The sequence below is a fragment of the Drosophila erecta genome, unplaced genomic scaffold (genome assembly GCF_003286155.1).
Source record: "Drosophila erecta strain 14021-0224.00,06,07 unplaced genomic scaffold, DereRS2 tig00000055-arrow-pilon, whole genome shotgun sequence".
Lineage (NCBI taxonomy): Eukaryota > Metazoa > Arthropoda > Insecta > Diptera > Drosophilidae > Drosophila > Drosophila erecta.
This window is the reverse complement of record NW_020825200.1, coordinates 6,055,996-6,082,200: the sequence shown is the minus strand read 5'-3', so window position 1 is coordinate 6,082,200 and position 26,205 is coordinate 6,055,996. Positions and strand designations below refer to the sequence as shown.

General features: G+C 41.5%; 2 protein-coding genes across 4 annotated transcripts; one reads left to right on the top strand and one right to left on the bottom strand.

Annotated features, from left to right (window-relative positions):
- Window positions 1-4,708: 4,708 nt before the first annotated feature.
- On the top strand, window positions 4,709-24,233 carry LOC6540766 (beta-1,4-glucuronyltransferase 1). 3 transcript variants are annotated; one of them, XM_026978836.1, is made up of 6 exons: window positions 4,709-4,728; window positions 21,594-21,846; window positions 21,911-22,800; window positions 22,858-23,054; window positions 23,116-23,228; window positions 23,292-24,233. In XM_026978836.1, exons 2-6 carry the CDS (start codon window positions 21,601-21,603, stop codon window positions 23,487-23,489), a joined length of 1,644 nt encoding a protein of 547 aa, XP_026834637.1. In that variant the 5' UTR covers window positions 4,709-4,728; window positions 21,594-21,600; the 3' UTR covers window positions 23,490-24,233. The 3 variants fall into 3 exon arrangements, with proteins under 3 accessions (XP_026834637.1, XP_026834635.1, XP_026834636.1); XM_026978834.1 differs by having other exon boundaries at window positions 21,908-22,800; XM_026978835.1 differs by lacking the exon at window positions 4,709-4,728 and adding an exon at window positions 21,491-21,512 and having other exon boundaries at window positions 21,908-22,800.
- Window positions 7,837-8,700, bottom strand: LOC6540806. The gene has a single exon (XM_001968809.3). It carries the CDS (start codon window positions 8,596-8,598, stop codon window positions 7,948-7,950), a length of 651 nt encoding a protein of 216 aa, XP_001968845.1. The 5' UTR covers window positions 8,599-8,700; the 3' UTR covers window positions 7,837-7,947.
- Window positions 24,234-26,205: the final 1,972 nt, after the last annotated feature.

The following is a 26,205-nucleotide window of genomic DNA, read 5'->3' as shown; positions in this document are numbered from 1 at the left end:
TCCTCAAAATGTGACCCTGTGTATTTGAAATGCTATCTGTGTAATTTGGACCCAACATTCTCCCAAATAGAAGGGGCGTCCTGTTTTTGCTTCCTACTCGGCTGACACTTGTATTCGAACTTTATCCGTACACGAGTTTTCGGTTTGACTTGATGTTACTTGCAGCATGCCACATCATCATCGTCATCCTCATTGTCGTAATGATGATTCCTTTATCTTTACGGCACCTTGCACATTCATCGCATTTCCTTTTGTCATTGAAGTTTCCTGGCTCTAATATAATGTGAAATTTGACTAATTATGCTCGACCAGATTATCTCGCTGGTTGCGTGTCAAAGGCCATCTTTTTGTCATCACAGTCTCCAATTTGAAACGAACTGAAACTTCACACACAATGGACTTCAAATTAGATGATGCCTTGCAAGATTGATTGCGATAGCGCTCAATTAACCAAAACCTGCCCATTTCATCGGGTAATGTGATTTGGTTAATTGGAAATTATTTGGGGTAAGACCTTATAACCATCATGATTAGGCGGTCATTGAGAAAGTTTTTACAATCCACTTCGGTTCGGTGTGAAGCTGCAGCATTTGGTAGACAAAATAACAAAAATAACTTCATTTAAAATTCGTTTATTTCCGGAATTGAAAGTTTACAAAAAGGGCAATCATCTCTTTCAGACGAATATTCGTTTAAAAATGTTCAAATTTAACAGGCAGATGTGTCATATGGAAGGAGAAATATATGCAAATCGAGTTAGCCCCGTCAGAATCTTAAATGGTCGTCGTTTTTTTTGTGTTTTTTTTTTTGCCGTTGGCTGCTCATGCGTTTGTCATGTGTATTTTTAAGGCCCCACTGCTTTTGGCCATCTTTAAGGTTGGTTGTTGTTTTTCTTTTTGACTGATTGTCGCCGCAAGCACGAATGCGTGTGTAATATTTATCGGTCCATTCAATTTACATACGAAGCGCTAAGTGTAAATGAAATTCGCAGTAATTTCTTACTCAGCTCAGTAAACTGTCAGTGAATTATTTAGTTCCATTTTACGATTTTATATATTGTAAAAGTAATACTTGTAAAATTCATACACATTTCCGTAAGTTTTGTCGTTATCAATACATAAATATTATTTTCAGTTTACTAAGTAAAATATCTGACTTATATCTTATTATGTTATCTTATTTCTATTCTTATTAACTTTGCAATGACTTTGCTTAATGGTTTGTAATGATTTGATAAGCACGTAATAGTATAATAATTTTCTAGCTATGTAGCTCATGGCTCTTTAATCTTATCTTATGGCCACCTTCAAGAACTTGCTATCAATTTTGTTAATTTTCCATACACCTGCCCTTATGGGCGAAAAAAGTAGGTTTCCATTCAATCATTAACTTGTATGTATTTATAAGCAATCCCCCTTTGTGCTCAAGTACAATAATCCTTTCATACTTCATGCGGACTTTAAAAATGCAATTCAATAATTAATTTCGCCAAACTGTTTACACGGATTTTCATTCAAGAGCAATTAAATCTAAAGAGGTATTTAGAGGCTCTTGGAATTAAAAGCAATTTGCTGTTAGAAGTTTGATGCACTTTTTAATTGACCTTTTATCGGGCCACTTATGAAACGGATTTTATTGGTACAATGTCAAAGCAAAATTCAGATTTCTTCCAATTCCAAGATAGCGTATCTTACAAATTGGTAGTTAAATTCACATTTCTTTCTGCAGAAACCAAATGTACGACATGGTTTGTTTCACAACTTCTTGGGAATGCTCTCTTATCAGCGAAAGAGTAACTGCCCTAGTTACTAATAAGTGTTGATGCTAACAGGCATACATACCATGGAAATATCGTTTTCAATTAGTGGAAGACGATGAAGATAAAATGGTTTCACGCTCAAACCTTTTTCAGGATAGTTATCTTTTTATTGAATAAATACCTTTTTCGAGCATTTTATTTGGCAGAGTGCTTTGGGTGGTGGCAACTCAACCCTCACTAAAAATGAAGCTGATTATGTCTACAGACTGCGCAGCTGGAAATTCAATTAATTTTGAATGCAATTTTAAGTGCACTTGTGCAAAGCATTCTACTTAGTAGACACTTTCCCTTCTACGAACTTAGTCGTTTCGGACATTTTCGTTTTTAGTTTTCCTAGGGGTTGCGGTATTTTTTCGTGGTTTTCCGTTGAAAAAAAGTTTATGCAATACGCTAATTTTAATTAGCTTCCGACCAGAGACTCAGTTTCACCAGCCAATGCCATTCGACAATCCAATTTCGCTTTTATTAGTCCACCCCGCCCACCAGATCGGGTAAACATGTTTGCTTGGGTCTGGCCGGCGGTATCTTTATGTGAGTCCCTAGTTTATATATTTATATAGTATACATTGCCCGTAGTCCCAACGTATTCCATTAGCCAAGTGAACGCTTCCCCGGGGAAACGCACAGTTTATTTGCTCTGTTAATTAAAATTACGAGCGTCAGACGAATTTGTCTGCAATGTACATGCAATGGGATCATTATTGGTAGTTTGATTTGTTAGTCCATGGTTCATTTGCAGCTAATTTAATTAGCATTTTGTACAGTAATTTGGGGCTAAGTGCTTAAGCTCGTAGTATTATTTTTTAGCCAGTAATGGTGTAGAACAGTGTCCAATTGTATCGGACTCGTCGAAAAACACCATTAAGGGGCTTTTATGCCCTGGTGTGCCAGGCACACTTGCTTCATCTTCGGCTATTCAAGTACAAATCTGGCCGTTTGGGTTTTATTATTGGTTCAAGCCATGCAAGGACCTATTCAGAGTTCTCACCACAGATACAGCTGAAAATACGGAGTCCCCAAAAGAGGGCAAAATGCCGCGGAAATCGACTTGCCTGCAGTTGTTATTTCTGCTGACTCCAACTGACACACCATTTCTGAACACACTTACTTATATGTACATTGCTTTCCATACTACATTTCCATGCTTTTTCTAAGGCTTTCTTAGGTTCCTTTGCTTATTAACAAAATAATCTTTGCTTTCATATTACCTGTTGATTTATGATTGAAAAATGCATGTTATTTCAGCCAGCAGAAAGGCGAAAATATTAATCATATTCCAGTACCGGAATATTCATCATCTTTTGCAGTAGCCTAGCTGGATTACCCTTCCAATTCTAGGGCATCTTTATCTGAGCTTCCATTTCGCTTTCGCTCGGTTTTCCCTTTTCCAATTCTAGGGTATCTCCCTCTGAGTTTCCACATTGCTTTCGTTCTGTTTTCCCTCGCCAAACCTAATAAATTTTGCATTGTGCGCGGCGTTTGGTTGAGCGCCGCAGTTACCTGAATTCAGATATTGCCTTCCGGACATACAACTTGGCAGAAACCGAGGCTGCGGTCCTTTCCCCAACCCCCCATTCGAATCCTTAATATTCCCTTGTTGGCTGACCCTGCGAAAGCGTCTTATGGCTTGCTAAATATTTTAAATGCGAAGTGCATACTGTGCAGCTCGTTTCGTATTTTATAAATTTGTGTTGTTTAAAGGGATATCATAAGCTGTCTATATGATGTTTGAATTTTTGATAGTGGGAGCGGATTTAGAAGTTTGTTGCTCGACATTTGAACTTTGTCTATCGTCCTTAAAGATGCCGAGAAAGAGCTGTGTGCAGATGTTAAGTAATTCTTTGAAGTTTCCACTTCTAGCAACTTTAGAAAAATCTCATTATTCAACCACAGTGCTCTTGACCTATGGCTTCCACTTGGCCTGGGTGCATCCAACTCCTCCATGTCACTAGACAAAACAGATAAATGACTTTATTTGTTGAGTTTGCTCTTGCTGCAACATCCCTACCCGTAATCCTACACCACTCGAGAAGTCAAGTGGCGAGGACCAACTGCTGAGCTGGGATGAGCCCTTCTATGGATTCAATGGGGGAGCAAGGAGCTTGGCGGCTGAGTCGAGCGGCTTTTAGGCTAACCATCTTACTTCAAAAGAGTATGAAGCTGCTGCACAATTTGCATTGAGCCGGCAATTCACGTGTGACCACGAATTACTTATGCAGAACCCCCAAAAGAAAGTAACAGATTGGCATTTGTTTCTGACGCAGCAACAGCTTTTCAAAGTATCATCTTTGCAAGAATGTGTGAAAAGCATTTGCAAACTTAAAACTTAAACCTCCTAAGTACCAAAAAAGCGCTAAGTTGCTTTGTTTTCTTTTGAGCCTACTCTCTAGAAGCCCGAAGTACACACCTGCTAACGGGTAGCTATCTTGGGGCAGGGAGTCCTGGCTGCACTGCATCCCCAGGGCACCGTTTATTCAGCAGACGATGACGGGGAAAATGTGCAGAAAGGCACTTGGCTTTACACCGTCTACACCGTCTTTGTGTTCCTTGGCGCATCAATTTTTAAACAGACCAAATGCAGCTGAATTGCATTTTAAAGCAGACCTTAACGGTTCGTCTGCATTGCGTAGAAAATTGCCGGCGGCCTATTTAGAATACATTGTGTAGCTAACCCAAAATCCATTGTTTGCATTGCATGCGAGAGTGCTGCTTTTTGCAAGTATCCGGATTTACAAACTCGTTTTAAAACTAGTTACATAAGCTTAAATATACGCCTAAGATATTACAACACATCAATTTAACTTTCCATTCCGTTTTTGCATTAGAATATGACTAATTACATTTATTAAATATGACTAATTGTTCTTATTCCTGTTTGTTCTTTTTCAGCAATTAGCAAAATAAAATAGGTGAGTGTTTACTATTTAAGCCTTCTTTGTATCATAAACTTACGTTACGCAAGCTGATGATTAGTTTTCGTCCACAATCGCTTGGACTTTTAATTGACTGGAAAACATTTTAGTAAACATCTGTTTGAAGTAAAAATTAATATTTTTCCTAGATTAGGGTCTGTTTTGATATTTCTGGGGAGATGTAGGTTTGGGGTATGGGGGCATATTGATCAGAAATACGTGCCAAATTTAAAATAACTAAAGTAGAAAACTTTTGACGCCGACAGGAAAACAAAAAGCTCTATGCCAATTTCGCTGGTTCGGGCAAGGTAACAGGAATATTTGGATTATCCGGCAGCAAACATAAAGACATCCAATTTAGTTAGCTGTCCTCGTTAATCACCGCCGTCAGTTTGTCGTCATGCTTTGTTTTGTTGAGCCCGGCTTGTCGTTTTCATTAACCTTAATTAGCGTGTGCCGTTGACATTCGTCACTAGCCACATAAATGCAATTGCTTTACACCCGTCACAATTCCCCCGCCGCACAGCCATGATTATCAGCAACATCATCGCCAAATGAGAGTGATATTTTGTGTCACACGTTTTCCACGTCGCTCCTCAGCATTATACTCGTACTTCCCTGCCCTTCTGGAATGGCCCGAAGACCTCTTCGCCGACGTCTGATATTGACCATGGCTGGCATTTGCGGCCAACCACCCATCTCCGCCAGCCAAGCCCCTTCCATTTCGCCCAGTTGCCCATTTGCCCATTGCAACTGGCTTGGATGACTGCCATCGCCGTTTGTGTCAGCTGCAAATGAGTTTCTGGGCCGTAAACATGAAGTGGAATAGTAGAAATGTGGATACATGGTCCACCGAGTTTTGAATATTATACGTTTTATACGTCTTGAATATTTAGGCAAATCATTTTTGGTGCGATCTCGACTTGTAGGCTAGCAATCTTATGAACTCCTCGCCTCCAAATTTGGAGTTTTAAGGCGAGAACGAGTGCATATTGTACCCATAAATAATATGCCCACCAGCACTAATTACGCCTATGCCTTAAGTCGCTTTCCTCCCCAACTTGCCTTATAAGCCTTATATGCGATGTCGCTTTTGCTCCATTTACTTGCCAATGACAGTGAGCTCGAAAAGTATGTCGACCTATCGCTTACTTCACTGCCCACATGGGGAACTAGTTTTTATATACTTTTTTTATAAACGGCACTGGTCAGTAGCATTTTGTATTGGAATCGCATTGCACGTGGTGTGATCGTGTGACTTTGAACTCAATAAGTGCTAAAATACGATTTTTATGACAAGTAGCGAAACCGAACAATATTAAACTGGATTAAAATGGATAAAATGAGTGCCAGTTGTAAAAACTTTCACGTAGTTCATTTGCCAGATGGAAAAAAAGCTATTTGTGCCTTTTTCCGTTCGACTGTTTGTCACGTTTGAAGTTTGTTTGGCGTTTTTCTTTTTTCGTCGTTTTTGCTTCCTTCACTGGTATTCTTGGGATCTTGAGATCTTGGTTCTCGGTCTGGGTTTTTATGATGGTTCTTCGAATGTCTGGCCGCTTGAGGACTGCTTGTCAATAAAGTTCTTGACACCCTTTCTTCATTTGCACAGATTTCTCTCGGAATGACTTTCGGTTTACTTTTCACTGTATTGTTTTTTGCCGCATTCGAACACATTCCATGTAAATTCAATTGCTTTTTTCGCTAAGCAAAATAAAGATACTCGAACGGAAGCTAATGAATATAAGATAAGAACGAACACATTAAAGATTTAATGTAGAGAGTTCGTTAGACTTGCTGCCAGCACTTTATGACCTCAATAATTGTGCTTTAAACAACAAATGAGATTGAAATTTGAAGTTGAAAATCCTGAACTATAAAGTGGTAATTGTTGCAAATTGTGTTATAGTTCCGCTCAGTTTTTTATCTACAATGCTTTATAATTCATAATTTGCGTACTGCTGAATGAATGGCAGTCAAGAATAAAAGGCATTTGCATTCAATTTGCTGCATCAAATGCTTAATGACCGAGTGAACAAAAAGCGGCAGCGACCTTACGCAAATACACGCCCAAAGTTATGAATATTGTTCGTACCTCGAGCCGTATTTAAGTGTGCAAACAAAGGCTACCCATCTCCATCTGCCATCTGAGCGCCCCGGACTACTGGTCACCAGCCTGACCTCAGAGTTCAGTTTATGTGGCTTAATTGCTTCTGACTTTTGCTGCTTCCTTGTCTTGGCTTGTTGAACTCTCAAGGTAACAAGAAGTAGCAACATGGCCCCTTCCGCGGCCGCTATTTAATTTCCACGAAATGAAGAGGGAAAAGCGGCGAATAAAATGTCTAAGATTGCGATTATCTTTTTAATAACATCTCGAGGAAGGCGAACATTACCACAAAAAGGCGGGAAACTGGCAATGAAAAGAAACTACAAAAATCAGGAATTTAATTACCACGCACACCGATAGCGCCCAAAAATGAAGCAATAAAATCTCAGGCAACAACGGCTGGCAGTATTGGCTATTGCAAAAGTATCTAACTAGAAACATTGCCCGAATGGTAAATAAAATAAATTCATTTCTTACTACATGTTTGCTCTAGTTTCTCCGCATGCCTGCATCTCAAAAAGCATGACCCAGGTCTTTCGTACCGAAAACAAAACCCCCTAATCGTTTCAGAGTTTTGCTCTAAATGTTTTCATGGTCCCCGTAAATATGTGACAGTTATTTATTTCAAATCTCATTCGTTTGTAAATGTCGCTTCTCGAAGAAAGCCAACAAAGACACTAAGAACTGCTAAGAATAGCCAACAAATATCTACATAAAATCAAATTTATTTCAGTTTACACAACTCTTGCCAGGCCAACAAAAGCCACAACGAAATGTCATTGCTGAAATTCTGTGAGTGGCATTCATGCGCAAAAATGGTTTCAAGTAAATTAGAACTTTTCATCTTCAGTGGTCCCACCACACAGATATTGTCATTTGTGCTATTTCCGTGTCAAAATAATCCTTGCCAACCATTTAATTATGTGGTCAATTTGACTTGGTTACCTAAAGTAATCAAATATGTTGTTTCAAGTTCAATACCAAATGCGCTAAGTAACTATAACCAATATACTTTAATAAATATTTTGTTGGATGAACTGAAAGCACTGAGTAATTGAACTCCAAAATAGCCGTTCAAAGCTAGCTCCAGATTGAAAAGCTCGAAAGATTCATCAGCCCTCCGCTGTGTGAACGTGAGGCACTGGCTCCTGACCCTGCCGCTGATCCAATTGATGCGGAGGATTATTCTGAATACTGGGGTGCTGATGGGCTGCCGGCTCCTGGTCCTTCTCCTCCATCTCCAGCTCCTGCTCCTGCGGCGCGAGCGGCGTATCCAGCTGCTGCGCTTCCTCGGAGGACTCGGCATTGGGGGGATCCGGATCGCCATCACTGCTGAGCAGGGCGTAGTTCTGGGGCTTCTTCAGCAGGTAGCGGGTGTTTGGGTGCTGCCTCGTCTCGAGCTCCAGGCGATCGATCAGCCAGCCCTGTTTCTGGCTGTTTGAGGCCCAGAAATAGACGGTGCCCCTGTCCTTGGGACCTTGGACATTAAACTGCAGCTGGGCCTTGTCCTCGTCGCAGCGGTTCTTCTCGTTGGACAGATTGAAGCCCGACTCCTTGATGGGCTCGCCCAGCAGACCCACGGCCCCACTGTGCTGGCGCAGCTGCTGGATGGCCATCTGGTAGAACTCCGTCTGGCGCACACGGTCCTCCAGTCGCCAGCGCATGTAGGCCAGGCCCGAAATGGTGGCCAGGGCTCCGCAGATGCAGATGCTGCTCATGGTTCGCCTCGAGGGCAGACCGATACGCAACTTTAAGGTTGGCATGGCGGCCTCTCTTAGTCGGCAAGAAATCACTTTTAGAATTTTGTGTGTGTGTGAGGTGTCAGAGGCCTACAAATACTTGGAATGCGAAACAACTCGATGACAATGATCTCAAAGATCTCGAACTTGGAGCGCCGTTCCCACATGCAGCTATCACTGGCACTGTGATGGCACTTACCGCCGAGCCTTGAAATCTCTGCCGCTGCCTGGGATCGGCGGGCGTTGCCTCCGCATAATTGCAGTGCAACTTCCTCCTTGGCCTGGCCAACTAAATGCTGCTGGCCGGCCGAGAACCGGCGGCTTGGCTCAATTTGATAGTCACCACCCAAAAGGCGGGGACCGCAAAACGCCGTCGAGGAATCCAGAGATAGAACACAGAACTCGTTTTGTTTCTCTGGCTAGCTGTACATAGTAGTTTTCTTTTTTGGTTTGTAGGCCAAATGAGCGGCGCCATTAATGACAGCCCAGAAAGTGAGCCGTCCAGTGGATGGACCTCTAGTGGATGGACCTCATCCTTTGGCCCTTGATCGTAGGAGGGTATTAAGCAAGTAGAAAATCGAACCCGATAGTTGCACTTACATATATCTGAAATACATTTAGCACGCGAATTCTTTAGACTAATAGAGGGGCTCTCTGAATGTTACCTTATTACTTATGAATGGAAAAGTGTAAGAAAAGTATAAAAATCAGAGAAAAATATGTTACATTTGGTTGCTATTCACGGTCTCGAGTACGTATATAGCGAGTGATGGGAATGGCCAACTGCGTTCATCGATGTTTCTTGTTCATCTCATTACAGCAGTGCTATTTTTACTGGCCAGGGCCAGTGGAGTCGCTCATAGGAGCAGCCGAGAGACTAATGGGTATCCAATTAGGGAGCACATAGTTATTTAAAAATAGTTTTCCAAGAACGCACGGTATGAGAAATGCCCCCATCGCGTCGGTAATCGATACTCTTGCAACGCCTGTCACGGATGGGAACGGAATATTGCATCTGATACTGGCCAGAGTGCGGTTAATCTATCAATGCATCTTCAAGTTTGAATTTCTGCTGCGGCGAGCCGCCTGATGTTACATTTCTGGCCTAAGTGGCCTCTGGTGTGGCTGTCCTTATCGTGGAGGGATCATGAGTTACTCGGCCCCTCCGCTAGCCGGGAAATGTGACAATTTCTGTGTTCGTTTTTCAGCCTCATTAAGACCTCTCTAAGCACTGCCACTTAAAGACCATTTTGGTGCGCTTATCTTTATGGCCAAGACGGCTAGTGCGCGCCCCTTCAGCTCCCCCCATCCTGTATCTTCGACAGCAAGTATGCCATATGCTTAACATGACTTTGATGCGGCCTGAGTAAGATCTTTAATAAATCAAATTGCCTCGGTCTTCGGGAGGGGGGGATACGGGGCACTTAAAGCTAAATCTTTCTGCTTAAGTATTTCCCAGAAAGTAATTCCATGAGTTTAATAGTCGTTCGGGAAGCCCCGGGTTCTGCAGGTGTTTCTCTTGTGTAGACTTCTGTGTATTAACTCTAACTTTTCGGCATAAAAACGGAATTGAATGCAACGCATGGTTAATGAGTGAAAGATTTCCGCGCCAAAATTACTGCCCATATAAGGAAAATTGTAAGGTTGTAAGAAAATTTGTTATTATTTATGAACCTGACTCAGGAGTTTTTAATGATTACCTTCACATAGTACGCTTTATAAAGCTCTACCCGTTTTAGCAGTGAGTAATAGAATTTACAACATAAGTTAGTTGTCAAGATTAATTAATCCCCCACATAAAATTTTACATTTTCGCTGGTATGCACTGACGCACAATCCGAGAAAAGACAATTTAGCAACTGCTTAATGACATCAAACGAGTATGTGCTTTTTCTTAAATTTGTATAACCGAGCGTCAAGGTTTTTTAATTAGTTTTATGCTGAAAACGAGTAAATGATGCGCAGCATAAATTAATTGTGAGTAGGGTCGGACCCGAGCTGAATCATAAAACTGGTTGCTTGTCCTCCCAAAGATGAAATATGCAATTGAGCACAACAGTGCCGCAGTTAAGTAATTGCCTTCTTCGTTGTTGGTTATTTATTTTGTTTATTTAAATGATTTAGTCAATCCTAGGTTCTGCCCAGCGATTCCAAAACCTTCATTAGTTCAAATGGCCTTCAAGGCTCACCAGCAAAATTACCAATTTGCTTAAAATCTTAAAAGACCATCAATTATGAAAGACTACTGAAGATTCCAAAACAAAAGAGGACGGGCAGTTGTTCGTTCAATCAGGCACTTCTTCAGTCAGCCATTTCAGCGTTTACTCACTCTAGCTATTATTTTTAATAAAAACAAAATAAATATGGAAAATTGCAGGGGCATTAGCAGCCGGCGGCAAAAACTAAAAAATCGAACTACACGTCCAAAACAAGCAAAACTATAGAAAGAAGCGGCCCAGCAAACGCTGTGCGCCTGCGCAACACGCAACGCCAAAAGAAAAGCCGCTGGCGAAGGCAAAAGTCGCTTCTCGGACGTGGCTCAATTGAAGTTAAAGCCAAAGCCAAAGCCAAGGTTTCTGCCTTTGTAATTGCTTGTCTCCGCTCGGCTTCAAGTACGGCCAGCAGAAACAACAACAAACATCCAGCGACATGCGTCTGAGTAATGTTAGCGCCATAAATAGACAAGACGGACAGAAAAGTCGAGTGCGCTAGACTGGAGTGCCTCGACTACCACATACCTCTTACTCAACTAGAGAGAGTGCGAAAATTACGGTGCAGGCATGCGTGCAGCATTCTTCTCGGAGAGTCTAGCATACCCGGCACTCTGAGGGTAATTAACATGGTGATCGAAACTCGGCGGTCAAAAATGCGCAGACATGGCAACCATGGAACCAACTTGTGTGTTTAATTGCCAGTTGTAAAAATCTTTTAGGGTGGAGCTAATCATCAAGCAACAAAGGCAAAAAAAACAACTTCCCTATAAGTGAATTCAAGGCTAAACCTTTTCTCTGTACTTATATTCTTGAAGCTTAACTGGTAGAATCGATCAAGTTGAAATAGATAAAACTTTTTTTTTTTAATTTTTTCGATTAATTGAAAATTTGAAGTGCAGGCCCACTACTTATACACAAATGCTAATTCTGTGCCCATTTCGAAGGCCTAATTAAATTGTATTCCTCGTTGGAAGCTTGGCCACTCCCTTTTTCAAACAAATGGAACTCGAATTGATTACAGCAGCACATGGCACACATATGGACATGCCACCATGAGGTCAATGGAACGGGATACAGCAAAATCAGACCCCGAACCATTCTTCCGCTTGAACTATGGGATATTATCTTATATGCCTGCTGCTGGTTGCCGCCGTTTCGGTTGCTGATACTTTGCCTGCCGGAGGAGCTCGGTTTCCATCTGGGAAATGGGTGAACAATGGTCACTGATAAAGTCCAGTGAAAGAGAGCTGTTCCTAGGCACTCGTCTGTGAAGCAAAGTAGCCGGCACAAAACACCAGCGAAGCTACCAGCTACCAGCTGGATCTGTGTCTGTATCTGTATCTGTAAATGTATCTGCATCTGTGTCTGTGCCTCGGGATTTCTTTCTTTCATCATCGACTGTCAGGCAAGCGGCGGCGGGTGAATCGAAACTGCTTTCAAGAATTTTCTCCTAAGAAAATGCAACCATAACGTTTCCTGCAAGGGAGCGGTCGGCTTTTGTTGTGAAACTTATGGCAACAAGTTAATTGTTTCTTTTATGTTTATGTAATTGCCAGCTAAAGACAGCGCCGCTCGCTTTACACTTTTCTCTAACATACTTCAAGAACAAACTCTTATTGCTCTTTTAGTTTTACTATATAATATATCAGAGCGAAGGACAGCTTCAAGCGGGGCCCAAGATAAAGCTACTTGAGAGCTGTAAAAAAAATAATGCCGCTTTTAATCATTCTGCGCATTAAGCTATACTCGTATATTTTCGCATTCCATTTCTAGCATTGCTCCGGCAAGTTAAACTCGCTGACTCAGAAACTTATACACTTTAGTTAGATAGCATTTCAATTTAGAAATACACTTTTCTGGCACGCACAGAAATGGAAAAATGCATAAGCGCTAAGCTCTTTATTCAGCCTGGACTTTTCTGAAAGTGCACCAAGTGCAGGAGTGGAAGTCTGGGCACTGCCTCCTCGAGCTCTACGCGATGCAGTTGCGGATTAGATGACAGATTAGTTAAATGCGCATGAAATGAGGATCCGTTCGCGCCGTTGCCTGCTGGTCGGTTGAATCCCAGAGCCGTGGCTGCCGCGAGAACGCTTCCTACTTGGCCTTATGACCATACGGAGCCTCCTTCGCCCCCAGCACGCGTTCCTCAAATGTCTTCATTCCGTAATCAGGCGTTGGGATAAGTACGCGTAAATCGCCTCTATTAATAGGCGTTGTAATTGCCGGTTGCATGCAGGTGATTAACTGAAGGCGGCCTCAAAACGGAATTAGCACCGAAAGATGCGTAGTTGAGATACTTTTCGATTCCCGCTGGAACTCTTGCATCGCTTTGTTGCCAGAGCATTTAATTTAAACGCGCCTTTTTGTGACGTCACTTCCATTAATGAGCTCATGAAGTAACGCACTTAAGGGTCGTAAAAGTTGAACATTATAACTAAGCTCACAGGCTTTTGTATTCCTCTAGGGCTGGCATAAACAATAATTTAAATTTAGCTAATGAGCCTAATGACCTCGGCTCGCCCTTGAACTAGTTGACCGTAATTTATATAAGTGGAGCAGTCATATACCGCACAATCGGCCAATCACTCCCACCAAATAATTTCCTAATCGACTTCCTGGTGGGAGTTCATATTTTTTAACCGCAAGTATCCGAGAAACCATTGGAATTAGCTACAATTTTCACAGCCCACGTTTCTAACCGATTGTATTTCCAATTGCATTTTACCAGATACGATTTGAAGCAATCAGCTATTTATGCCCCATTACCTCTCGTTTATTAATAAACTATAAATGTGCATTCTATCACATTTGCCAGAATTTTACACCAAGATTTATTGCCATAACTATGCGAGTATGTTCTCATATTTGTTCGGTTTCCACTTCATTGATTTTTCCTTTTTTCTTTGCTGTACGTTTGCCATCCTGTCTAATATGCTTTGTTGGCTGAAATCGCTTCTGATAGGATTAATAACACACCATTCGCATCACAAAGCATCGGTATTGCACATCAACAAAGCTTGTAAGAAAATAAAAGGAATCAATAAATAATGCTGAGTCAACTGAATCGAATATTTAGATACTCCTACTTGGAGACCGATTACAATGAATATTAATTGTTCTTAAGTAAATTTGGTTTTAAGTTACAAAAGTTGTGAACTGACTTACAAAGTCCAATGGATTTTGTTTAAACATGATTTTATCCCCGAACTTTTTCTACTTGAATGCCCCCTGTTATTATATTCTAAATATATTTAATGTAAAAGTTTACTTTTAATTCACTTAAGAACTTTTGTGTTTGAACCAAGTAATAATGTTTTTATTCTAAAACAAACTCCAGTACTATGCATTTTAAGATCATTCCCCGTGATTTAAAGCCCCAACACAAATCGCTGTTAAAATAACCATCCTCAAATGCTCCGATTGTATGGCCTGAAGCTGTTTTGTTGTAATGACAAGGGTACAAAAGAGCTTGCCACACCCGAAAAGTTTTCCCTCGCCCCTTGCAACTCGAGGTGGAAGAAATGTGCGCGAAAACCAACAAGTGATATTAAATGTTGCTGCAAAAGGGGGAAGCTGCTCAGCGCTCTCAATATTTTAATACTTGGTGCTCGTAAATTAATGGGGTATACTAGACTCCTATAAAACTATGCAACAGGAAGCGTGGTGCAGTGGCACATTTGTGAAGTACTATAATTAAGCATACACAATCCTAACCTTTGTTAAAATGTAAATGTAAGTGTGTGCAATCACAAGAAGTGAGGGTAATGGGTATCGGATAGTCGAGTTCTATTGCATTTTCAGCGCGCTTCAGCGAAATGGAAGACGGCAGGCATACGGAAAACTGTATACGGCGAAAATGTTGAACGCAATTGTGCTCGCACTGCTGTCACTTTTCCATTTGGTTGCCGTCCACATAAATAAATAAAAGTCTGCGAGTGTGTCCGCATCCTGGTTGCCGGCTTTTAGCGCCGTTGTAGCTTGTTGCCTGCTTAAAGGCGCTTTAGGGTCCTTACACTTTCCGCGACTCACGACTCACGTCCTGCGCTCGTTGTCATCATGACTTTGTTCTGCAAACGCACTCACCGTATACTCGAATTCATGTACTGCATGCATGGTGCGTGTGATGGAAATACGTTTTCACTCCTTGTTAAGGCTGGGCGAAGTAATGAACCCGTGCTCACGTAAAACGCTTTCAGTTCGCTAGAAGAACACTCTGTTTTTCTCCCGCCGCACAAAGTACCTGCTAATTAGCTCTCACCGAGTGGTAATCATGTAAGTCAACAATTGAACGTGAAATTTCATTAGGGCAGCCGACAATAACAGCGCGAATATCTCAAGTGCCTGGCGCGCCGGTTGGCTCCTAACTCCCCAACTCCTCGATTGCGTCATTTTCCGCACCCCGCGTCCGCTCTGACCAATCCATTAGTCGGGGAAAATCACATAATGCATGTAAACGATAATGAAAATGACATTAGTCCAAGCCGCACGAGAAGCGGCAAAGCCAACAACAGCAGATTGAACATCAAATTCAGATGTTTTCCCCTTCCCATGGGGGACTATTTTGTTTATTTTCAGGGAGGTGAACTTGCACATGCCCTTTGAAATACTTGTAATAAATTAAACATTTATGCAACATTAAAAAGTATGTGTAGCAAACTTCGTCGAGCCAAATATAATATACCCTGGCAGTTAGCAAACCTCGTCGAACCGAGTATAATATACCCTTGCAGTTAGCAAGCTTCGTCGAACCGAGTATAATATACCCTTGCAGTTAGCAAACTTCGTCGAACCGAGTATAATATACCCTTGCAGTTAGAACTATAAAATGTTGCACAATTAGGATGATGATTTCCTAATAAAATAATGTAGTCAGAACCAATAGAAAACGGGTTCTAGCTAAAGCTGAATTTTTTCTGAATTTTTACCCTATAAAAATGCACAAGCCAGCGAACGGGAAAACGGAATTAATGAAATTAAGCTAACAAACTGCGACCAAACCTGTGTGTGTGTGTGCGTGTGTGGGAAAATGTATCTATGTGAATTGGTTTACGTGGTCCGCCCACGCATATCGCATTAAGTTTTCCAGCTCCTTTTTTTCTGCCGCTGCTACAGTCTTTGCCCCTGCACGTCCACGCCCACGAAAGTGATAATCGATTCGCACCTGTCCTGATGTGGGCGTGGCTCTCCTCTTGCCAACTTTTCCCATACCGCCAACTGTCGCTCATTATACGAATTAATGTCACGCATTTGCGTTCGATATTTCCATCTTATATTTAGCATTTGTCCAGCGGAAAACAAAACCGTTGACATCAGCCATCGGACATCGGGTGCAATTGACAAACATATAATGGCTTACAGTGACATATTATTGGCAGTTAAGAGACTGTTGACCTTTAGCGCTGCAGCAATCAATAGTGCCCAGGACGGAACTCTTATAAAATAGCAAATATTTACCTAGGCATTAGCTTGCAGTAAATATCTTTGTGATCAGCCAGCTTTAAGTCAGGCTATATAGAGGATAATCCCATAAAAATGTGTCTGATATTCGTACTTTTTATAGGTATTAATCCGGCCAGCATCGTTAGATTGACTTTGTCGAACAATGTAGAAAAAACCCAGCAGTTTTCTGTGAGTTTTCTTCTCGCGGCAAACATTTGTATACAGAAACTTTGTTGGCTCTCCTCTCGCTTGCCACTATCTGGGTGTTGCGGCAATTTATTGGTTTTTTGCTTCATAACTTTAGTTTTTGTATATATTTTGATCGCGTGATGGCGTCGCAAAATAGGCAAAAACTGGCTGGCGATATACATAAACCCGTACAAGGTTTTGTCTCGACCGAAATCCGTGGTCCGTGGCAACACCTACCCTCTAATTCGTGGCGTGTTTGTTTGCCTTTCGCTTTCGCCGCGTCTTTCCTTCGACGCTCTCTTTTGGCCAAAAGCTTCATTAGTGCCAATGCACCCATCATCGCAGTATTTGTCGCTGCCAGTTGGCACCAAAAGGGAGCTCCGAATTGTGTTACGCGTCCATGAGGTCAAAACCAATCGATTTTCTTGACTTTTTCGGTCGCCTTTTCTATGCGATATTCCTGTTTTGTTCTTTCTTCGCTGGGCAGCACTCGCATTTGAAAACTGTTTTTTCTGTGGCACACGCTGCGTATGAGCAATGTGTTTCAATAGGTTTGCACTTATAACTTCCACGACACTTTATACAAAACAAAGATATCAAGTGAACTTTTCGAATGGACTAAACAAGGTAATGCTAAACTTACTACGGGTGTTACAATCCATTGGATAAAAGAATAACAAGATGGCTTGATTTGATATTTCCGTGACGGTCGTAATTATTGTTGTGTATGGACGCAATAATTGGTTGTATTCCTTTGTATGAGCAACATTGCAGGCCATGACAAATAATTGTAGCAGTAAGTGAAACGACATTATATTTTTGTGAATTAATGGGGTCTCGTGATCTAATCGACAAAATACAGTGAAACTAATATTGATCGTGTTCAAAAATGTGTTTACTACCGCAAATCCAACTTCAAAGGTTAATCATTGCCACTTTATACTTCATGTTCTTAAATTACTTTTATGAAATCATCTCTAGCGTACACATAAACCAATTTTATGGTTCTTAAACGATGTGACTAATTAAGATTCAAGAAAACGTTAATTTTATATACTTTTTACATTCGAGATCTCTTTGTGTCTAACCACCGATTGACAATGCTAATGAAGTTACTATGCAAGTGCCGTTGGGCTTGAAATCTCATAGAATTTTACGAGCTGGCGTAAATCTTTGTCAGCCATTGTCGGAATTGACAGGCGAACTACGTGGCCACGCTCTTAGTAAAATGGTTATAACTCAATTCTGCCGATTCCGATGTCAGAAAAAATGAACTAATATAAATTAAATACTTTATGAGTGTTTCATAACCACGTCCTGTTCCGTAAGGTTCCTTTCTTTCCGAGTAAAGATACGCCAATGGCAAACATGGTGTGACAGGTATTTGGGCATTCATCAACTTGTGTATGACAGCTTGTTGGTATGGGCAGTTCCACAGTTCCACTCCCTCTGCGGAAGAGAATTCAATATTGACCATCAGGCCATCATTAAATGGCCATAAAACTCTTTGTTAATTTATTTAAGCGTAATTATCGATAATTATGGCCTTATCTATTGTCTAGGCTCGCAGTTTTGCGCTTGCCTGTCTGCCAATTAAGTTGTGCATTGTGTTGAATTTCCTGGCAAATTGCTAATTTGTTTAAACTGTATTGAACATAAACTGATTAAAACACAATTTTGAAATTCTCGATACATGCATATCTGACAAAGTGAACTGCGCGGAAAATAAACCTTAGATTTCTGCTCCCAATCAAGTGGGTTTCTTCGGTCAGCTCCTCGATCATCCCCAATTGACCCCCCGCCCAATCACTTTATAAGCTGGCTATCCAAAAAATGATCAGCATAAGCAGAAACACAGAGGCGAAGCAAACAATGTTTTCATAAACGATTTTCGCCTGTGACCGCGTCGCAGAAATTTCTGAAAGAGGCAAACGGCGAAAACGAGAAATAATGAGGCATTCCATTCCGCAGAGCCTCCCAACCATCTGGAAATGCCCAACAAGGGGCCATCGCAATCTAATTAGACATAATAAGGCAGGCATTCGGCGGGGGGAAGTGGAGGGAGGGCCATCGGGTTGAGGGCACCACTGGTCATATACCAAAGAGTTTGTCAGCTCGGCGCGGATCCGCTGTTGCCAGGCGAAGGTTAGTTTCGCTATAGGCAGCCGGCCACTCCAGCCACTCCAGCAACTCTTGGAACTGACCAAACGACCCAGCCGGCGAGGCCCCAAACAGCCTCACGAGAATTGGCGATCGCAGTGCGGAGTTTTTCCGGCCATGCTCTGTGCTATTAAAATATATTACAGCAGCAATTTCAGTCGACTTTATTTTTGCGCTACACTGACTGCGGCCGTTGGAGTCCGCAAACCGCTGTTCGCCGCTTATAACTTCATTTTTTATGGTCATGAAAGTCAATTGCAGTTTGGCATTTCTTCGATGGATTTTCCTCGTTCGCCCGCGGAAATGCCATCATCATCGCCCTGCGGCGACTTGGGATCTGTATTGTGGAGAAGAAGTCGTAACTTGGGCGCAGCGTAAACTGGGTTGGCATGGAAAACTATTATTCACTTTGCAATGAACAACTAAATAACTGACCAGTGAGCACAATTCAGCCTTTTGTGCGTATCTAAACGAATTTTAGTTCTGTATATTCATCTTAAAAGCAACCGGTTTAAGCAATATGAGTAGATTATTAACCTTAAGTCTTATCGATGGCTTATGAGGTATGCATATATTATGTAACGGACCAAGAATATAAAACAGAGAAATGGTTCTAAGCATAACAAATTCAGTACAATATACCCTTGAACTCTTGTGGTATATGGCTAAAAATATTCTGTTTTTTAGCAACCCACTCATTGTTACAAAACAAACGTGTGTCGCACTTCATGCTGCCTTTTTGGGGGCACAACTTCAGTTGGCAAATTGAAAACTCATAAAAATTCTCACGTTTCGCTCCAAATTTTGTAAGGCATACAACTTCGGGGCCACAAAGTGACGAAGAACAGCCACAAAATATGTGAACGTGTGGAAAGAGGGAAACATTCAAAAGCGTACAAAATTTAAAATGTTTGGCTATCGAGAGATTATAATGCCAAATGTGATCGTTGGGGGAAACTTAAGCTCCAGACGTGTTGCCCAGCCGAGCTCCTCGGGTTCGAGATTATGTTTCTATCGTCAATCGAACTTTTATCAGACCCCAAATTGTTATGCTGTTCAAAGCTGTAGTTGGTGTAGTTGAGTCGGTTTGCTGTGAAGTGGAGTGCGGATTACTGGAGGCCTGATTGACCGACTGCTATGCAAATTCATCATCCGACAGTGGCCCAGAGACACACAAAACCGGTGGCACTTTTAGTGCCCTCCAGGAGGCCCACGCGTCCGCCTACCATACAAATTAACGATGGAGCAATGAACTCGAAACATGGTCCATACGGTCTAATAGTTTTGAATTTCGGAACTCGTGTGGTTCCCCAAGGCAAGTCCGCTAATGAATGTTTTTGTCTTCTCCAGAAGCCACGATTGATTTGTATTCATTTGGCCAACACACCTTGGCATTTCTTGTTTTCTTTTTGGCAAAGAAAATATACTTCGTGCCTGGAAAATAATATTTTTATATGTTGTATTCAGGTGTAAGGTCAGTTGTTGCTGGTTGCTGTTCACACAAAACAAAAGGCAGTGGGATACCAATGGTGTGCTTCGGGCAATTCCATAAAATTCAGTTTCTTCTCTAAGCAGTCTCTGGGGGCATATTTATTATAGAGAATTACCCAACTCAGCGTGTTGAGATAAAGTACTATCTGAAATCGAAGCGGAAAATGAAGGATTTGATAAAATAATAAATAATTATTTGCTGCTGACTAATGTCGCAGGAATTGTGCCTTGACTTACCCAATTCATTGTACCCGCGAATATTTAAGTCCGCAGGTATCCCTCACATTTTGTATGCAGAAGACCTGAACTGCTTTCAAAGTGGCATTGATATCTTTAAACAAGTCGACCCGCATCTTGGAATACTGAAGAGCCGAGAAGAGTGCTTGGTAAACGGAGACCCACGTAAGCACTTCCTGTGCGACATTTTGTTTAGTTAACCACGCTGAATGATAAGTAATCACGGGCAGTTAATTGATAACGAGTTCAAACAAATGATAGCAGAAAGGAGAGTATGTTGGGGAAAACTGTGCCAATTAGACAGGAGTTCAGCAGTTTCATTTCACGAGTCTCCAGCTTCAGTGTATTTTCTCCCGAATAAAGTGATATAAAGGGCAAGAAAAGTATATATTTTCAATTACAATCGAACAGTTAGATTATTTGTTAGTTAGCGGATTAAAACAACATTTCTTAATTGAATCACTAAAGTTCTGTATGAATGCTTACACTTGGAAATGTACTAAAATTCAAACAGCAATTCTAATTGTTTGCATTTTATTGCTTATATACTAAAAAGTAGTTTCGAGTGAAAATGAATAGATTTCTCCCTGAACAATTTGGTATCTTTATTTAATTAGGATTGACATTTTGAAGATGTTGAGGAACAAGTAAACAGATGACGGCGTCTATCTACAGATTACTCATTTTCTTGTGTATTTTATAATTGAAATGCTATCTGATCAAAAAATTAAAACATGTTTTACTCAATTGCTAAACACAGCCTGACATTTTCAATTAAACCTACACCTGTTGATAAGCGTTACTTATATAGGAAAAAACGTTTTACCTTTCTTGAGTACGCAATTGAATCTGTGCACGTTCAGTTGTACCTGAAGATAAAAATATCTGCTTCTTAAACGGGCGTTTATTATAGAAAAGAATCATTAGTCGTCATTAAACGCAGTTTTTTTAAGTTACTGACTAAATAAGATATTGCAATATGCAAACACAGAGTTTCAAAATGAGAAAAGACATCTCATCGTTGGAAAACTTTTCCAAAGCTGTTTTTAACTTATCACCTTCTTAATATAAGGCCTCCAATGACTCTCAAACTTGGAAACTGCTAAACTTTTGAAAAGCGCCATCTACAGTACAAGTGTTTCTTATAAAATCTCTGAGGGCGCTGCTGTAGACTACATGTTTTGTACATGTATATCTACATGCTAGCATGTAAATAACTTTATTTTCCCGCATTTAATGCTTTTCTAGGATTTGTTTATGTACGTTAATGCCAACTTATTTTTTTTATAGCTACAACATGCGTTTCGAGCCTCTGGGCCAGAAAATGTTCACACGCCGCAACTGGTTGCTGCGCTGCAGCATCCTAATCAATGTGGCGGTGATCCTGTACATCGGCAGTCAGTTGATGATCGGCGGCGGCAACAACTTCTCCAATGGCGGTGGCTTCCTGCTGCAGGAGCAGCAAGTGGGCTCCGCCTCATCAGCGGCTCAGTTGCAGCAGCAACAGCAGCAGCAGCAGCAGCCCAGTGCCAAGAACCAGAACGTAAGATACATCTAGATAATGCTCAAGCGACCTTTGCACCATCGCCTCGTTTTCTCTTTAGCAGGTGGTCGAGATCTTTGAGTCCGAGGAGAAGCAGCTGGTCAATGCCAATGCAGCAGATCCTCCAGCAGCGGCGGCTCAGGTGGCTGATGGCGCTGCTGGAGCTCCGCAGTTGGCGAACGATAGTGGTGCCGGAGCGGCTGCCATGGGCGATCCCGCCCAGGTGATCGGAAACATTGGAGCCGGCGGCGTGGCCGTGGGCGGAAATGCCGAGGTGAACAACAGCCAATCGGACGGCGGCTACATAGTCACAGGCGACGAGAAGGAGCTGGAGGAGCGAGTGCGATCGCTGATCAACTGCTTCGACCACGACTACCACCAACAGACCCTGCAGCGCGGTGACTTCTGGGTGCTGCAGAACTACGTGCGGGCGGAGCATGGCGACATCAAGTGCCACGAGTCGATCACCTACACCACGCACGCGGACTACACGTTCCTGGACAACCTGGTGCCGCTGCTGGAGCGCTGGAACGCCCCGGTGAGCATAGCCATGCACGCGCCCGGCACGGACTTCCAGCCCACGCTGGACTCGATCCGATATCTGCGGGAGTGTCTGCCCGGCAGCCACCTGGTGCGCGCCTACACCACCTTCCACATCTACTTCGGCACCAAGCACATCCCCAAGTCTGTGCCCAAGCCTCACGAGGTCTTCAAGACGGGATACAACTGCACACTACCGCCTCCGTACTTCAACGTCAGCTCCGGTCACCTGTACAAGGCGCAGAAGAAGCTGCTGTATCCGGTGAACGTGGGTCGGAACATTGCCCGCGACGCGGCACTCACCCACTTCATTCTGGCTTCGGACATCGAGCTGTATCCGAACCCGGGTCTGGTCAAGAAATTCCTCGAGATGATTGCCCGCAACGAGCAGTACTTGAGACGCAAGGCACCCAGGTGAGTGGCTCCAGTTCATGGCAAGAAAGCCCATCTATCTTCTCTTGCGAATTATAGAGTATTTCCATTGGCCATCTTCGAGGTGGAGGAGAACTCGCCAGTGCCTCACGACAAGACGGAGCTGCAGGAGTTCCTGCGCACGGGCAAAGCCATACCATTCCACAAGCGGGTGTGCGCCAGTTGCCACGGGGTGCCCAAGTCCAAGGAGTGGATGTCCGCCAACGAGACGGATGAATTAAGTGTGTTTCACATAGGTACTGCATATACAACGACATCCTTGTGCCCTGCTAGATTCATTTCATGTTGTCTCTGCAGGAAAACGAACAGGTTACTATGTGCACTGGGAGCCCATCTATATTGGCACTCATGCCGATCCCCACTACGATGAACGGCTCAGCTGGGAGGGTAAAAGCGACAAGATGCCTCAGGTGAGTCAAACGGCATTATAGCTGCACGGCAATTATAAACTGAATAATATTGTGCAATCGCAGGGCTATGCGCTCTGCGTAATGGACTACGAGTTCCACATACTGGACAACGCCTTCCTGGTGCACAAGCCGGGCATCAAGGTGCTGAAGAAGGACAATCGACGGGCGATGTTGTCCGGCAAGACGAACCAGCTGATACGGAAGATCATCTATCCAGAACTGAAAATAATGTACGGCATGCGAAAGGGATGTGCGATATAGTAACTAATCCTGAAACCGAGCTGAGGTCAGTCCCGACTGAACGGGAAGGAGGAAAAGGCGAAAAGACTACAACCAACTTCACTATTACTATTTGCAATGCTATAGATCGGTTGTGTCGACCACCGGTTCCCATTCCCTCTATAGCATTGAATGCGCACTTCAAGTGCGCGTTTTACAATTAGCTAGAGACTTAGCCCTAGAACTATAGAGCATTATGTAGTTAGGCTTAGCTATAGGTCAGGACGTGTAACGCCATGGGGCCTATTGGGTTTTACCGCGTTCTTGGTTATCTTTTTCTACTCTGCGAAGCCTTGAGAGCTTGGCTTACATAGACTTAACGTAGTTAAATGTGGCTTTTAGGTGTCATGGTGTGTTCCATTTAGCTGGCCATTTTTATGTTGGAAGTGGCCGCCAAGTAAGCAGACGGCTCTTTTGATAGAGCGTGCCTAGGAATCTACGCCTGCAATTGATCCACATCCATTGAATTTCTGTAAATAATAAAACACTTGGATCGTTCCTCCCTCCTGCTCCCTGGACATAAGCAGCCAGAGACTGGAGTTGTGGGATGGCCACCACTCATAGGCAGTCATTATCAGTTACTATTCTTTTAGTCTAGGCCATAAACATAAGTCTAAAGTTATTTAGTTGAATTTTCCATATGCATTAACGAGTTATCTGATTTTCTTTTCAAAATACTCAAGCGAGAAATGGAGAGAAACATTATTTTTGTATACCGGGCCGAGATTCCTATCCATCAGCAAAACAAGCAGTCTTACCACCTTTGTGTTTCTATATTTCCGCAGTAAACGCATAGATTAACAATGTTTTTTGGGCAATGTAGACTTACTGCAAAGACCAAAACGTAGATTAGACCGATACCGGGCCAAAACAATTCCAACGTTAAATATTTGACTTGATTAGCAGAGTAGGAATCATTGAATTGAAACGTATTACATAGACTTTGAGAGTTAAAGCGTAATAGTACTAATGATAAAGACAAGTTTAAGCAAAACAAAACACAATTACTATTAAAATTTATACAAGAAACACACACATTGAGAATTGATTTGTTTACTTACCGCACTGAATGGTAGGCTGAGCAATTAATGCAATTGAAAATAACATTTCAATAGGCATAAATGCGAACCGTGATATTTGTACTAGTAAAGCGATTTGGAGATGTTAAACCTATTTGATAAGAATGAGGGAACGATCAAAAAAGACAGATCAGAGACCCATATGCATTAAACTTAATCTAAATTTAGTTTTGTATATGTTTTTAATTAGTGTTGAACATTAAGTCAAACTTGTGCACATATAAATGTTTAAAACAACATGGTGAAATCGAATCCGCGATTAGATTTCGAGTGAAATGCTGAAGGTTTTTGTTGCGTAGGCCTTACACATTAAAGAAATGTAATTGTAACTAAGCTGTCGGTTTTAGAGAGTTTAAAAAAGATTAGTACTTAGCTGAAATACAGCAAATTTTACGTATGTTGTTGAATATTTAATGAAGTACGTGTTGAAAGTGACTTGGGAACAACATACAACAATTGGTGTTTGTATAAGTACATAAGCCTTGATTCCGCTGATATCATGTTTGCAAATCAAGTCTTCGCTCAAAAATTGATTTAATTACATATTTTCCATTCGTAAGACTAAAATATCACTAAACATAATGAAAATGTTAAAAATGTAGCTAAGAGCAGAATTAATATATAATTAGAATACAACAATTTGAATTAAAAAGTATATTTGTATGATGTAAAGAAAAGTGTAAAAGTGCCTTAGACAAAACGATGAACATAAATTATTTGTAAGAACATTAATCAAGCAGCTGAATAATATTGAGTTTGCAATTAAATTGGCAACGCTGTGTGTTCAAGCATACAGCATATTTTTGTATGTATATAAATAAAGTCGTATGGCAATGTATTAAACTAAAATGTTTACTATATATCGAAATAGATTATTTTTTATAACTTGAGTCTATGTCACAATTCGTATTGAATGAGTCTTCTTGATGATTCACAGCCTGCCAATTATTTAACTTCTTTTGTTTAATGAAGAATACTTTTAATTAAGTTGTCATCTAATTTTACTAGGATTTATAACTAATTTGACTAGAAGTCCTTGATGGTAAAATTTAGATTTACACACATTTCAAGAACGCCTCATATGTCCAAATAAAAATGTTTTAATAGGTAATTGCAAATCCGCTGAGCATGGACTACTAGCTAAAACCTAAAGAAAGCTACACAAAAAAAAGACAAAATAAAGAAGAATAATAAAACCAACAATTGAAAAGTCTATCTACTCAAACATTTATTTAAAGTGTATGGGCGATTAGGTATAGGCACATAACTCTGTCAAATTTTATTTTCGATGCCTTAAACAAGTTTTTCTGTCTCATGACATTTGCTGCATCTTTCGTCATTACTTAATTAAAGCTTCGATTCTTTAAAGTTAAGGCCTAATACCAATATCATTGTCAGATTGCCAGATTTTCGTGATTGGTACGGCCTCATGGGCGCAGTTGGCCTTGACTTTAGGTTCGATTTTCTGGTTTCTATTGATTTTCGGCTGGCTGGTCACCGAAAACAAAAGTGCGAAATATGGAAATCAAGTCAAACGTAAATTAAATGCAGACTTCGTTGATTAATATTTAAAACAGTTGCTAGCTGAAACTTGAAGCAGCGCTTTCAGGTTTGATTAA

What these genes read in the sequence shown, in the direction of transcription:
- LOC6540806 (XM_001968809.3), bottom strand. Translation starts at nt 8,598, where the DNA reads ATGCCAACCTTAAAGTTGCGTATCGGTCTGCCCTCGAGGCGAACCATG.
- LOC6540766 (XM_026978834.1), top strand. Translation starts at nt 21,601, where the DNA reads ATGCGTTTCGAGCCTCTGGGCCAGAAAATGTTCACACGCCGCAACTGG. An exon ending in CCAGTGCCAAGAACCAGAAC is followed by an intron (nt 21,847 to 21,907) that starts GTAAGATACATC and finishes TTTTCTCTTTAG; the next exon opens with CAGGTGGTCGAGATCTTTGA. An exon ending in AAAGCGACAAGATGCCTCAG is followed by an intron (nt 23,229 to 23,291) that starts GTGAGTCAAACG and finishes GTGCAATCGCAG; the next exon opens with GGCTATGCGCTCTGCGTAAT.